Here is a 16,271-nt window from a genome sequence, read left to right on the forward strand (position 1 = left end):
TCAATTGAATACACCACAAAGACAAGATATTTAATGTTCAAACTGATAAACTTTATTGTTTTTGTACAAATATTTGCTCATTTTGAAACAAAACGAAAAAAAAAAACCAGAAATCACAATGTATGATTTTTTTTAATAATTTATTTGTATGTTACTGCTGCAAGTAAGTATTTGAACACCTACCAACCAGCATTAATTCTGGCTCACACAGACCTGTTAATTTTTCTTTAAGAAGCCCTCTTATTCTGCACTCTTTACCTGTATTATTTGCACCTGTTTGAACTTGTTACCTGTATAAAAGACACCTGTTCACACACTCCGTCAATCACACTGCAACCTGTCCACCATAGCCAAGACCAAAGAGCTGTCTAAGGACACCAGGGACAAAACTATAGAGCTGCACAAGGCTGGGATGGACTACAGGACAACAGGCAAGCAGCTTGGTAGAAGACAACAACTGTTCTGATTATTTATTAGAAAGTGGAAGAAACACAAGATGACTGTCAATCTCCCTCGGTCTGGGATTCCATGCAAGATCTCACTTTGTGTGGTAAGGATGATTCTGAGAAAGCTCAGAACTACACAGGAGGACCTGGTCAATGACCTGAAGAGAGCTGGGACCACAGTCACAAAGATTACATTAGTAACACATGATGCTGTCATGGTTTAAAATCCTGCAGGGCAGCAAGGTCCCCCTGCTCAAGCCAGCACATGTCCAGGCCCCTTTGAAGTTCACCACTGACCATCTGGATGATCCAGAGGAGGCATGGGAGAAGGTCATGTGGTCAGATGAGACCAGAATAGAGCTTTTTGGAATCAACTCCACTTACCATGTTTAGAGGATGAGAACAACCCCAAGAAAACCATCCCAACCGAGAAGCATGACGGTGGAAACATACTCTGGGAGTGCTCTTCTGCAAAGGGGACAGGACGACTGCACTGTACTGAAGGGAGGATGGACGGGGTCATGTATTGCGAGATTTTGGCAAACAACCTCCTTCCCTCAGTAAGAGCATTGAAGATGGGTCGTGGCTGGGTCTTCCAGCATGACAATGACCCCAAACACACAGCCAAAGCAACTAAGGAGGGGCTCCGTAAAAAGCATTTCAAGGTCCTGGAGTGACCTGGCCAGTCTCCAGACCTGAACTCAATAGAAAATCTTTGGAGGGAGCTGAAACTCCAAACCTGAAAGATCTAGAGAAGATCTGTGTGGAGGAGTGGACCAAAATCCCTGCTGCAGTGTGTGAAAACCTGGTGAAAAACTACAGGAAACGTTTGACCTCTGTAATTGCAAACAAAGGCTACTGGACCAAATATTAACATTGATTTTCACAGGTGTTCAAATACTTATTTGCAGCAGTAACATACAAATAAATTATTTAAAAAAATCATACATTGTGATTTTGGGATTTTTTTTTTTTTTTAGATTATGTCTCTCACAGTGGACATGCACCTAAAATGAAAATTTCAGACCCCTCCATGATTTCCAAGTGGGAGAACTTGCAAAATCGCAGGGTGTTCAAATACTTATTTTCCTCACTGTGTATATATATATATATATATATATATATATATATATACTTACTTATACTTACATATACTCACATACACATGCCCATGATGACAAAGTCAAAAAAAAAAAAAAAATGCAAAATTAGTCAATCAACTCAAATTTACACAACAGACAACACAAACACAACACACAAGCCCGAAAGCAAGCCTTTGTCCTGTGTCTTTGTCATGTTCTGTGAATTGCATGACATAAAACTCCAAACAAACAAAATAGTTTATGTAGCACTCCACAGCAGAAGATAGAAGAGTCTTTCCATTGGGATCACACTATGCTACAAATGACATTTTTGACAGTCAGTAAATATTTCTACTTCTGAAAATGCTAATACTGCAACTTCAGTTGATGCCTTCATATCTTGTGAACAATGCAGTTAAAAATAAAAATACTTTGTTGTCCACCCATGCTGGACATTTGCCTTTTGTCCCACAATAATTAACATATCACATATAGTAAAACAAGCAAAACATAAGACTGAAAGCACAATACTATTAAAACCTCCCAGTCTTCCTGGGCACCACCGTGTGGTACTGCGCATATTGACAGAGAAGAAAAAACTGTTCTAATAGCGAAATGATTAAACCAGGAATTTAGTCCAAGGGGGGGGGGAGCCTCAAGGTAACACAAAACTAGCATTTGAAAGACATCTGGATGTGGTGTTGTCCCAATGATGAGACATGGCAGACGATGTGGAGCTGTGGAAGAGTGTCAGCTAATTGTGCACCACAAGCAAATATTCACTTCTCTAGGTTGTATTTAGGCTCATAGTATGTGAGAATGTTCTGGCATGTCAGGATCTGGACAACTGCCTGGTCCAAAGAGATCTAAACCAACTCAGGGAATTGGTGCCTTTGCTTATCCCGGGATTCTGTAACATGAAGCAGATAAGAGTCAACAACTCTCTCTATTCCAAAGCAAGTCATTTCACCACTGGGACAATGGAGATTAAGTGTCTTATCCATGGACACAGACAGGTAGCATGAGCGGGATTCAAATCCACACATTTTGACAAAACAGCTCATTATCGACTGAGCTACCCACTCTGCAAGGGAACCAGATGATCCTGAAAAAAAATGCATCCATGAGGATAACAAATGAATTCCACACAGGAAGTGAATCCATAAATCGGCATAGTTAATATTACACCTTACTTTATTCTCTAATGGAAAAGTATGGTGGACAGATTTTTTAATATAAGGATGTGTCAGTCTGTTACAACTTCCATTGTCATGATTGGGTCTGTGTGGGTTTATTGTATGTTGTTTATCCTTCCTTTTTTGTGTGTCTGCTGTTCGTTTTTGCACTTGGGTTTTGTGGAGGGATCTATGTTGTCTTGTGTTGAGTGCTTGGTGTTGGGCGGGTCCCTCCTGTCCCCCCGTCCTGCTTGCCACGCCCTCCTCTGGAACTTTCCTCACACACCTGTGTGCATTTTCTCTTGATCACTTCCCCTATATTAGTCACTCCTTTGTTGTGCCTTGTGCCACTTTCAAGCGTTTGTCCTCAGCACTTCCTAGTCCTGTGTACTTTGCTGTGTACCAACCTGTCTGCCTGTTTTTAGATCGGCTACTGTTGCTATTTTTGGACTGCCTTTTTGTGTACCGAACCTCGCTTGTACTGACATTAAACTCTGCTAGTTTTGCTAACTGCTAATTATCGAAGCTAACATTTTTGTTAGCGGATTAGCTTTTCAGATAACCTTGAAAACCATCATCAGACCGATTAGCGTCCGATAAATTTAGTTCCAATAACTTTTAGACCACTAACATATTTTTGCAGACATAGTGATTAAAGCTTAACAGTTGAAAACATTAAGGTTTTAGTAGGTTTTAGTTTTAGTAAGGTTTTAGTAACATTTAGATTTTAGTGCCTACCTGTTACATGTTTTGTAGCAAACGGACAGCCATGAATGGCAGAGCTCAATCCTCTGCAGGCAGAGAAGAACAGACTACCAGAGAGAAAGGAGGGGGGGATTATTTATTTTTAACACTATACAGACCTGCCATCATATTACTGGAGTCATGCACAGGCATACAGTTTTGACTTATGGTCTTCCTCTTCCTTTCCTTTCCTTTCCTTTCCTTTCCTTTCCTTTCCTTTCCTTTCCTTTCCTTTCCTTTCCTTTCCTTTCCTTTCCTTTCCTTTCTCTCTGGTCGCCAGATGTCTTTTGCTGAGAGAAGGATCTGAGACAGAAATGCTGACTCGTTGTTGTGTCAGCAGCTGCCTGCCAGTCTACTGAAGTCAATACTGAAAGTTATCGGTTTAGCTTTTATCTGTAACTTACGTTAATTTTTTTAGAGGTTTATCGGTTTAGCTTTATAAAAGACAACTTTTCAGTTCGCAGATTAACTGTTATCGAAGCTAACTTTTTGGTTAGCTGTGCCCACCACTGCTGAATCCTGAGTCTCACATTTGTGTCCAACCTCCTGGTGCCATCAGGTGTGTCATCCATGTGTCCTTGCTTATGTTTCCCTGAGCAGTCCATCGTCGATCTTTGACGGTGGGGCAACTGATTGATTTATGGGTGTCCCAAAGACCAAGTATTGACGGAATAAGAGCTTCAGAATTCACCCTTTGCACTCTGTCTTGCTTTCAGGATCACCGGACAAAAGTCACATAAAGCTTTGTTCTGTTGCCAGAGGCCTTTTTAAAAATGACTTAATTGCTGCTATTCCTAATCTTAATTAGGTTATTGCTTCCTGTGAGACACACAACTGAATATAAAGAGTTTCCCTGTCATCAGGTACAAACTGGGCTTCTATTTTTAGTTGTGACCTCATTATCAGGTGTCTTCAAGGAGATGCAGGACAATCCAGAATCTCCAGTAGAGGCCAGAGAGAGGGATGGAAAGAGGACAGGAAACCCAGGTGGAGAGAACGAATGTCTGAGGTTTACTCTTCAGAGAAGATTGTCAGCTCTTGTTCTCTTTCTGCATCTATTATCTATGTTTCCCCTCCTTTTCTGGGGAGTTGAGTCAGTTAGACAGCTATCAAATGAGAAGAGAACACTTAAATTATTTAGCATGAGAGTTTTTTATTCATCAAACACAGTTTACATAATCTAAACCATTTTCTCTCCTTCTCACCGCTCATACCGTCACCTCCAATTTGTTGGGTCTGTATTCTTTGCTTTGTAGGTGGATGAACCGGCTGGGTTTAGCTGCTATTGGCTACACACCAGATGACAAGGTGCCACGCCCTGATGAAGGTGAGATCATAGTATTGCTGCCTAAAACGTTTAACTTTAACTCCGAGATAACAAGCACTCGTGTGTTTGGGTTTACCTCAGATTATTGGAGTGAAAGCGATCAAGACGAGGTTGATGGCTCCATGACGCTCAAACAGGAAGGGCCCTCATCCCTCTGTGATACCTACCACCGCACACCATCCGTGAGTACAGACAACACGCTCCGCGCCTCCTCTGCAGAGTTCCAGTCTGATAGAATATTTTATCCCTAAAAGCCTCACAGTTTTCAGGGCTTCACAGACCAAAGCTTTCAGGATTAATAAAACATCAAGAGTGTTGGGATGAGCTGCTTTGGAAAGCAAGCAAGGCTGTCACTCTTACTCCTGACCTCTAGGGGGAAGCAAACACAAGTGAATGTGACAGCTCTGAAAACTAATGCATGTCAGAACTTAGCCTCAAATGCTCAAGTATGTAAAATGCAGCAGCATTGCTACTTTTTCCAAATGAACCCTGCAACTGGCACGATCGCACCCATAAAATACTTGTAATACTCATTTGTCCCAGGTATGGGTGTGTCAGCGCTACTCATTTTTCATTCTCTTTGCTTTTGATTTCATCTTCAGCCTTACATTTTTCTTCTCTTCTTCCTTGCACACCACCTCCTTCACTTTATATCCTCATCCTGTTGCATGTCGCCTTTCCTTGTTGATCCGTTGTTCCCTCCTTCTCCACCCAACTGCCCCCCCCCCCTTTTCACCACTACCACCAACTCCACATATCTTGGACACTTCAGACCAACTTCCTTCACAGTTACGACCAGCTGCCCCGCTCAGTTAGCTCAGTGAGCCTCATGTGTTCCACGCCATCCCCACTTCCTATATCAATGAGTGCTTCCACCTCCCCGATCCCTCCACAGATGGTCTCTTCCACCTCCCCTCTCCCTCCCCAGGTTAATTCTTCAAGCCCCTACCCAGAGCCCAAGCACGGCCGACATTTCTCTAGCGAGTCTACACACTCCCACTCCTCAGCTGAAGACCAGCGTGGAGATGGCATGGGCATGGGCACAGGCACAGGCAGCACCAGCACCCATTCCTCCGGTTGTCGCTCTTCCCATCGTGAACGCCGCTCCTGGCAGGACCTCATTGAGACCCCTCTGACCAGCGCGGGGCTGCACTTCCTTCAGACAGCACCAGGAGAAAGTGAATATGGAGGCCTTATGGGAAGCATGGCTGGAGAAATGGGTTTTTACGCAGGCCTGGGCAGACAGGGCATGTCCCCAGAGAGACGCAGGCAGGCCACACTGCCTGTGCGGAGACACCACGCTGCAGAGAGGGACAGAGATCGGGATGGGCCCTTCCCTCTGGAACGGGGTCCATACACACATAGCCACACCCACCGACGCTCCCACAAGCAGCGCAGCCAGAGTCTGCCGAGGAACAGGGATCCACTGCCAGGAAAGCTGTTACTGACCTCAGCTCATATGGAAGAGAGGAGCGAGGACGAGGAGGTGGAGGGCCAGGCTGCAGATCTGATGGAGGGCGAGGAAGGTAAGGATGTCACAAAGGGTGTGAGTTAAGGTGAGGACTTCCATGCACAGGGATACATGAATAAAATCAAATAAAGCAATTATTCTAATTTTTGAAGGCAGTAACGATTACAATCCTCAGTTCCATAACAGGTGGATCAGCATGTGAAAGGTAAATAAACCCCCTGAGCAAACACACAGGTGACAGTGGTAAGGAAAAACTCCCTCTGATGATGTTGAGGAAAAAACCTCAAGCAGACCAGGCTCAGAGGGGTGACCCACTGCTTAGGCCATAGGTGTTAAACTGATTCCAGAAAGGGCCAACAGGGTGCAGGTTTTCTTTGTTACCACCAACTCCACCAGGTGATTTCACTGATTAACATTACTTTGAGCAGATGGGATGAGTTCATCAATGAAATCAGCTGGTGGAGTTGGTGGTCACTAAGAAAATCTGCACCTTCTCGGCCCTTTCTTGAATCAGTTTGGTGACTGTGGCTTAGGTCATTCTAACAGGGACAGGGTATTTTACAAAAGATGAAGAAAAAACAGAAGCAAGGCAAAACAGAAAAAACAGAGTCCGTTATTTGGGGGGGGAGGGGGGGTATGGGGAACAGTCCATCTTGGTGCTTAATCTCTGTTCAAAGATCTTAAATAGGTAGGGTGTCCTGAGGTCAGTCTGGCATCCCAGGTTGCAGGGCCAGCATCCATTAGCAAAGACATTATTAACATGGTTGCCAGCAGCTAGCCCCGTGCTTCACTAACAGGCCCAGAGTGAGGCAGAGAACTGTTCTGTTACGAATAATATGAATTAAAAGGAGAGGAAGCATAGTTCCATATTACACTGGTATGCTAGTCATATGAGAGGGAGAATAGATGTGTCTTTAGTTGGGACTTGAATGTCTGTTTTATTGCTGCAGGGAGGTCATTCCACAAGACAGACGTATGATAAGAGAAGGCTCTGTGGCCTGCTGACTTTATTTTTAACCTTAGGGACACAAAGTAGTCTTGCATCCTGAGAATGCAGAACACGGGCTGGTACATAGGGTGTGATTAGGTCGGCTAAGTAGGAAGATGCTAGTCCATGAATAATTTTATAAGTTAGTAACAGAAACTTAAAATCAGACCTCTCAGAGACAGGAAGTCAATGAAGGGAGGCCAAAATGTGTTCAAACATTCTGCTTCTTATCAAAATTCTATTGTCTGTCCAGTGTCCTTTAACTACATTAATTTAAATAAACTGCATTTCTATAACACTTTCCCATCTGATGCAGATGCTTAAACCACTTTATAATTGTGCCCTACATTCACCCTTTCACACACATTCACACGCCATTGTTAACATGGTGCCATGCAAGGCGCACACCGGGAGCAAGTCAGGGATAAAGGACTTTGCCCAAGGGACCCTAGTGGTTTACTCATCTGATTGCTCCACAATTACCTCCCCATGCTCACTGTAAGATGTGTTGTATTTTTTCACTTCATGGTTTCAGGACTTATTTTCGAAGGAGACAGGTCTTGAGTGCATACAGGCAGTTCAGTAATTAAACAGCCATGCTGTTGTAATGTAGCTTGGTATCACATTGAAGCAACCATGAGCCTCCCTAAAAAAAAAAAGACACTGTTGTTAAGGCAGCATGTTGCTCCAAAATGTGCTCAAGCATAACGTTACAACGAACACACCCCCAAACTACGACTGACCCGTGCTCTGTTAATGATTTGCATGACTTTCTTTTTGGTGTAGGTGACACTATATGTAATGTTTTTTGAGTATTTAAGACTAAAATTAAACAACAGTTAGAAATTTATCTTTTCCTGGTGCGCAGTTACTGCAGAGATAAATATTCGGATTTTGAACTGCACGCCACTAAAACCCAGGAACTTCCGGACGAGTCCTGACATTGAAGAAGGAGGAAGTGTGCATCAGTGCCAGATCCATTATCTTAACAGTGCCATTAATTTATGGATTTTTACAGGCTACTGACAGCCCTGTTTCCACTGAGTTGTTCGGGTCAGAGCTGCACCGTGTTTTCGGTGTCAGAACGGCTAATTCTTGCCGGCAGAATCCTTTTGATTGGCAGGTGGAAGCGCTTACACACAGTGTCTGTGGCTTCTCCACTCGATAGGGAGGTAAAACTGAGTATTTTCACATTATTTTATTTTATTTTATTGTTTTGTGGATCATAGGATAATTTTGTCATGTTCAGACTGAGACGTTATGAGCGGATGAGGGACTGTGAGTCTTTCAACTTGTGACGCAAAGCAGCCTATGGTGGAAGAAGAGGAGGATTCATCGACAGCAGAGGCTCGATCCATCAAGGGATTACAGCCGGAGCTGTAACCTGGCACCAGACGTGACAAATCAACTTTTCTTCAGCTAGGACATAAGGAATTAAATTATTTTCAGACGTTTTGTAAAAGTGGATAAGTTTTCATCAGACTTAAGATGATCTCACAGAAACGGACAGGTAAGACTATATTATTTACTCCTTGTGTGAATGGTTTTAATCTTTAATAATAACGTGTTATGCATGCCAAAATCACCTGCATTATTTATTTATTTATTTTATAATCACCATTCTGTGTTCTGAACTCTGCCAATATCGTCACTGTTGTCAGACTGAAGGTTTTCCTCCAAAGTTTCTTCTCCCTCGTTGTGGTCTAAATAAGGCTCAAAACCATAAGCCTGTGTCCTCCACAGCTGCTTCAGAAACACCTTCAGACTGGATTTAAAAAAAAAGCTCCACATTAGAAAAAAATTGTCAAAAAACAGCTTGACCTTCGCTGTGTTTACCTTGATTTGGGGCTTGAATCAACAGGTGCTGTTCTGGTGATGATGTAGCAACAATATGGCCGCGACTGAGGGCTGAAATAAAGCGATGGCATCTGACAGCTGTTATTGACTTTTATTGTTCAGGATTTTTAAAAATATCAACATTTCATCATTTTTCGTGATTATTTGTGCATATTTTTTGGTGTCACCTGCACTTTAAAAAACAATGCCTGTTGTTTCGATAATCAAATTGAGAAGTTCACTTGTCAGATCACAAAACATTTTTTAATCTTTCTGGTGTATCAGGCCAAATATTAAGTACTTTCCAAAGTTACTATATTTTCTTCTTGCTAAGTGCTCGTAACTTCAAATCTATCCCTGTGTGCTGCATACATGTATGTGCAAGCGTGAGTATTTGTCTCTCCGAATGTTAACTGTTCCTGCCTAGGTGGAGGAAATAAGTAAGTTTACTCACCAACACACACTTCACCCTGCACTCTAATCCTATCAACTCCTCCAAACTAAATACATTTTATTAGAACATGCATTGTATAATCAGAACATGATCTTGTCACTTTTTTTTTGGAAACTGTTGCATCACTTACACTGAGCTGGTACAAAATGTACAAAGTCAGTGAAGTTGGTGAAATGAAACAGTCAAAAATATCATGTCTGATGGGTTCCGTAGAACATGCTCTATGTATTGTATATTAACCTTTGACACATTTGCTTAAAAAGAAATTGCTGTAGTTTACAGGAGATTATATAACATTTACAATATGCATAACAAATATGCTTTCAGAGTATCGACTGTGCACTTTAACTTGAGTGTTTTTACAACAACATCATGTGAATGTTTGCTTCCAGTATTTAACACTAGTCAATGGGTTATGTTGTAGTAAAACCTCTGATAAATCTTAGGATTGTTGGCCAACTGTAGCCAATTTGTTTATTCTTGTTATAGTCAGAAAATAATTATTTCAATATGACTTCAATTTTTAAACAACGTGCATAATAACTGATCTCGCCCCATGGTGCGTTTTGTGGTATCTTTTTGATGAGCACTGTGCAGTTACTTCCATGTCCTCAAAAGAGAAGCCTTGACATTGCCAGATGGATCTAACTAGTAAATCTGCCTTGAAGGTATTTTGGCTGAAATGTGTATTGATGCAAAAAGAAGTTCTATTTTTGTTCATTCAGTCATAAACACTGTATCATCAAATCCATGTTGTTTTGTCACTGTAGTAGTGAAGCTGATTCTTACTATTTCTTCTGTTGGCTGTTTCAGACTTGCGGGAATTGAGACTTGAGAGCAGAGAGAGGAGGGTATCAGAAGGACGGGAAAGGCGAGTGTCAGAAGGTCGCGAACCAGAGCCGCTGGATGGGTTAGAGCAGCTTTACCGAGCCTTGGAACAAGCCAATGTGACAGCCCTAGGAGACCCCCGGCCTGCAAACCGACAAGAACTGCGACGTTTTTTCACTCAGAGAGTTCGGGACCCCCTCCTCAATGACAGACTGCACCGGGTCAGAGCCCTCCGTAGCACCTTAAAGGTAGTGCACAAGAAAGGATTGATATTCTTTCAACAACAATGTTCTGGGGCTTTAAAGTGCTTGGATTATACATATTTTCAGCAAGCTGATGCACCATATTTAATTTTTTTCCTACTCATTTGGGAGATCCTGCAACTTACATGTCGAAGTGACTTGTATGTCAAAAAATAGGGGTGTAACGTTGGTAAAAATCATGGTTACTGAAAGTACAGTGGAAAGAAATGCAACATTAAAGTTATTTAGTCACTTTAGGCTAGTGTGTGACTAATAATATGAACCCAGGTCTACAAACTGGCAGACGTATTCATTGAGCTACCTGCTCTGTCTTTGGGCAGGAACCAAAATATTGCAGTATTGCATTTTCACATCAGCTCAATTTACTTTCACACAGCAGTATTTCTAATTAGACCAAATTGTGTAAATAAAAGCCACCCAAGCAAAAACCTCCCTATTAGTCACAAGTGCTGTCATTATGGTTTGGGGTTTATGTCATAGCATCAACGTGGGATGCCTGTTAAACTGAGGCAGTAATATCAGAACTATTGCTCACCTTAACTGGATTAGATCTTTTTGTTGTTTTGAAATTACATTGGTTTACAGACTTGACAAATCACTTGTGTGTAAGTAGATGCTGAACATTTTAGAGTTTATCTGAACCAGTTTCACTGATCTGTCTGGACTCCACTTTATAGAGTTTTCATGGGAAAACAAAATTGGGTCAGATGTTTGGCCCATCGGTTTGGTTTGTGTTCTTACCATAAATAAACTGTACCACAGTCCACTTGACACAATGGCTTGATATTGTTTCTCAAAATTTGATATGATACATATCATTGGACATTCAATACTCAATATGTACAGTAGTGTTCAGAATAATAGTAGTGCTATGTGACTAAAAAGATTAATCCAGGTTTTGAGTATATTTCTTATTGTTACATTGGAAACAAGGTACCAGTAGATTCAGTAGATTCTCACAAATCCAACAAGACCAAGCATTCATGATATGCACACTCTTAAGGCTATGAAATTGGGCTATTAGTAAAAAAAAGTAGAAAAAGGGGTGTTCACAATAATAGTAGCATCTGCTGTTGACGCTACAAAGTCCAAACTATTATGTTCAAACTGCTTTTTTACCTCCACATCTGCGAGGCATTCATTTTGTTGGTTTGGAAGCAAGATTTTGCTGGTTTACTAGTGTGCTTGGGGTCATTGTCTTGTTGAAACACCCATTTCAAGGGCATGTCCTCTTCAGCATAAGGCAACATGACCTCTGATCCATGATACCTGGTATGCAATATATAGGCCAAACACCATAGTAGGAGAAACATGCCCATATCATGATGCTTGCACCACCGTGCTTCACTGTCTTCACTGTGAACTGTGGCTTGAATTCAGAGTTTGGGGGTCGTCTTACAAACTGTCTGCGGCCCTTGGACCCAAAAAGAACAATTTTACTCTCATCAGTCCACAAAATATTCCTCCATTTCTCTTTAGGCCAGTTGATGTGTTCTTTGGCTAATTGTAACCTCTTCTGCACATCTTTTATTTAACAGAGGGACTTTGTGGGGGATTCTTGCAAATAAATTAGCTTCACACAGGCGTCTTCTAACTGTCACAGCACTTACAGGTAACTCCAGACTGTTTTTGATCATCCTGGAGCTGATCAATGGGTGAGCCTTTGCCATTCTGGTTATTCTTCTATCCATTTTGATGGTTGTTTTCCATTTTCTTCCACGCGTCTCTGGTTTTTTTTGTCCAATTTAAAGCATTGGAGATCATTGTAGATGAACAGCCTATAATTTTTTGCACCTGCATATAAGTTTTCCCCCCTCCAATCAACTTTTTAATCAAATCAATCAATCAATTGATTGATTTGAACGTCCCATTTTCCTCAGGCTTTCAAAGACAAAAGGATGTTCAACAGGTGCTGGCTTCATCCTTACATAGGGGACACCTGATTCACACCTGTTTGTTCCACAAAATTGATGAACTCACTGACTGAATGCCACACTACTATTATTGTGAACACTCCCTTTTCTACTTTTTTTTTTTTACTAATAGCCCAATTTTATAGCCTTAAGAGTGTGCATATCATGAACGCTTGGTCTTGTTGGATTTGTGAGAATCTACTAAATCTACTGGTACTTTGTTTCCCATGTAACAAGAAGAAATATACTCAAAACCTGGATTAATCTTTTTAGTCACATAGCACTACTATTATTCTGAACACTACTGTATCACAGTATTGATACATTTATGTGCTTAATACTGCTTATATTAATTTAAATTAGATGTATGCATAAATTGTAGTGTGTGGTGTTAGTGTAGCCCTTCTTTTTGCTACTTTAGTTATTCTGCTTAATGTGCGTTGTTTTACTATTAATACTTTTTTGCACATTTTCACCTTTAATTTGTTTTTACCCTATCCCAAATTGACACCATAACCTACATGTTTATTTGACAAGAATACTAACACCAAGACAAATCATTTTCATATTTATTGTTTCCCTAACCCTAACTGACCTGATTTTAAAGGTAGAACCCCAAACAGATGCAGTTATGCTGTAGTTTAGACATTGAAAAAAGAAAAAAGAAAAAAAAAGATATTGCTTCACATCCCACTTTATGCAGAAAAGTTAATTAAGTAAACATATTTTTATTTGGCTCATCAATTCAATTTAGTGCAGAATTGTAGTAAGACTTGGATAAAATGGCATTCTTGTCAGTGTCAATGTTGTTGTTGATAATAATAATAATAATAATAATAATAATAATAATAATAATAATAATAATAATAATAATGGTGGTTTTGTGATTAGCACTGTTGCCTCACAACAAAAAGGTCCTGGGATCGCTTCCTGCCTTGTCCTTTCTGTGTGGATGTCAGAGATGTTCAGAGTTGGACCTGAAAAGAACAACTCAAATAACACAGAAAATAATCACACAGGAGACACTGAATTTCTTTTCCTGATCAGGAGAGAGCAGATCGAGCTTAACCCTCATCACCAACCGTCCCGTCAGCTCCCCGCCCATCTGCCTCCCATATTTATTAGAATAAAGTTACATACAAGCATATAGGAATGACAAAATACCAAAACACGTTAGCGACACAAAGTCTGGTCTCACATCAATATGAAATTGTTATGGCTTTAAGCCTCCAGTCTCACGAAGTAAACAGCGTAACCCTGAACTTATACGCAGGTCACACCGCACCCTGCTCAAGGCTGGACTGTTAATTAGAATGTACATCTGTGCTCAGCAAAAACATGATCTCAACAAAAGAGTCTGCCCTCTCACTGAGCCAAAGGTCGAGCTTCCCTTGTGAGCAGTTTAACGATTACTTAAACAGTTCAGTGAATATAGTGAATAGATATGTATCAATCAATCAATGTAGTGACTATAACTACTTTAGCAATTCAGTGATTAACAAAGAGTAATATTAAAAAAATGAAACACATTGATATTGAATTGAAACACGTATATAAATGTGTATATGGAGAATGAGATCAAAGACAAAATCAAAGACAGCAATTCAAAGTAAAGACATTAATAATTGATAATATATTGAAAATTCCTGACAGTGGAGTTTGCATGTTTTCTCCACATGGGTTCCCTACAGGTGTTCCAGCTTTCTCCCACTTCCAAAGACATGTAGGTTTGATGAATTGGAAACTTTAAATTAATCGTAGGTGTGCATGCAGATGTGAATGTGTTTGTCTGTCTATATGTGGCCCTGCAACAGACTAGCGTCCTGTCCAGAGTGTACCCTGCCTCACATCCTATGATTGCTGCGATAGACTCCAGCCCCACCATGATCCTTGACTGGAATAACCGGGTATAGAAAAAGAATGAATGTAAAATAATAATAGCAAGAGCGTTTGGATATTTCTGACGTCTGCCAGTCCGAATCCAGATCTTCCATGCTGTAATATCCATCTATGGTGAAACTTTTGTCAAAACTGTGCAGTAGTTTTGACATAATCCTACTAACAGACAGACAAATAAATAAATGGCAATGATTTTATTACGTCCTTGGTGGATAAAGATATGACACAAACCACAGATAATAAAATGTTTCCATTTTCAAATCACGTTTAGTTTTATTTCAGTTTTTAGTTTTCTTTGCAGTTCAGTTTTGCTGTATGTGCATCACTCTGTGTGAAAGCAGAGTGTACACACATGTTGAATCCAACTATTTAAGGGGTATCAAATAGTTGGAGTCTCACTCATTCAAGTCATGGTGTTCAGGTAGGTTAAGTCAGGTCAACTGGACTTGTTCCTTGAACAACAAATTTCATTTGTGGGTGTGTGGTCTTTGGGGTGAACCAGTCTCATGGTGTTTCTAGCTTTCTAGTGCATTACACACATATGTCAAAACATTACAGTGTTTTTCAAACCCAGAAACACCATGAGACAGAAACTGATTCACCCCCAACAACAGCACACCACACACCCACAAATAAAATCTGGTTCAGTGCAGTGAGCTCTACATTGGAGAAACCAAGCAACCATTCAACAAATAAATGGCTCTACACTGGTTGACCAATTCTTCTGGGCAAGACTCATCTACCTGCATCTGAAGGAAAAAGGGCAGATCTTTGAAGATAACATTCATATTTTAGACAGGGAAGATGGTTGTTTAACTTTAACTTTTAAAGTGATGAAACCTTCACTGTACGGGGTGGGGGGTTGAAACATCACCTCTTTCCCACCTATAATTTTATCTGTTCAGGCTGAGGAGAAACTAAATGTATTAGTTATGTATTTAAATTTTTTGTCCATTGCCAATATCACTTAATGCCTTGGTCTCCTGTGGATTTGGGGCTCTGATGGACACATGGCATCACATTTCCACCGACAACACAGAGAGCTGCATTCAGCCGAATGATTTTCCTGGTTTCAAGACATAAATGTGCGCTGGGGGTGGGGGGGTTGGTTTCGAGCGGGATTCACCAAGGTCTGATCACAAATGTTGATAGAATCCAACTTGCTAGGAGCTGATGACATTATACTTCTACACTATGTTCATGTGCCGATAACTGTGCCAGTGTTCAGTGTGGCTGCACCATTGAGGACAGATAGCTGTCAGATATAAACTGTTGAGTATTGTAAAAGTAAATAACAAGTAGATAACAAAATGATAAACAAACATGTAGGCGGTGGGAAAGCTCTCTGTCAGATGTTTGCTCAAAGTTTTAAGCATGCACAAAACTTTTTTACAGACTCGGCTTATACATCAGCTGACAAGGAACTCATTTTGCAGGTGGGAAAAGGACTTTTGTTGGACAAAAACAAACACAAACAATTATCCAGAATTTGTATATGTGCCTCATATGTTTCCTTGATTAGTCATGGTGTGACATAGGGTTTCATCTATACCACAGAGGCTCAAATACCATTGTCACCCCCCCTCCATTGTAACTAAGAGCCGCACCCACACACGGCTTGAATTTGGCTTGATTTGGATTGAGTTGGGACGCATGTGTAGGATGAGCAGAATTTTAAAAACAGGTCTGAACCACACTGATTCTGGATTGAATCCGGCTCAAGATGAATTACCATCCCCAGTCTAAGGGGGGGTCTAAGAACAATGGCAACTCACACCTGAACACAAGTGGCGTTTAGCCGGACTTTGAACCACTGTGACATCAGTGACCGAACAGAGCGTCTCA

The 16,271-nt window shown here is 40.9% G+C and overlaps 1 protein-coding gene across 1 annotated transcript in view; it reads left to right on the forward strand.

Annotated features, from left to right (window-relative positions):
• si:ch211-26b3.4 (connector enhancer of kinase suppressor of ras 2) overlaps positions 1-16,271 on the forward strand; it is a 438,839-nt gene that overhangs the window by 420,130 nt on the left and 2,438 nt on the right. Inside the window, exons 20-23 of the mRNA XM_034181376.1 lie at positions 4,704-4,774; positions 4,856-4,956; positions 5,703-6,300; positions 10,337-10,599. Of these exons, the coding sequence (XP_034037267.1) occupies positions 4,704-4,774; positions 4,856-4,956; positions 5,703-6,300; positions 10,337-10,599 (1,033 nt within the window). The remainder of the gene's footprint in view (positions 1-4,703; positions 4,775-4,855; positions 4,957-5,702; positions 6,301-10,336; positions 10,600-16,271) is intronic.

Source organism: Thalassophryne amazonica, chromosome 11 (genome assembly GCF_902500255.1).
Source record: "Thalassophryne amazonica chromosome 11, fThaAma1.1, whole genome shotgun sequence".
Lineage (NCBI taxonomy): Eukaryota > Metazoa > Chordata > Actinopteri > Batrachoidiformes > Batrachoididae > Thalassophryne > Thalassophryne amazonica.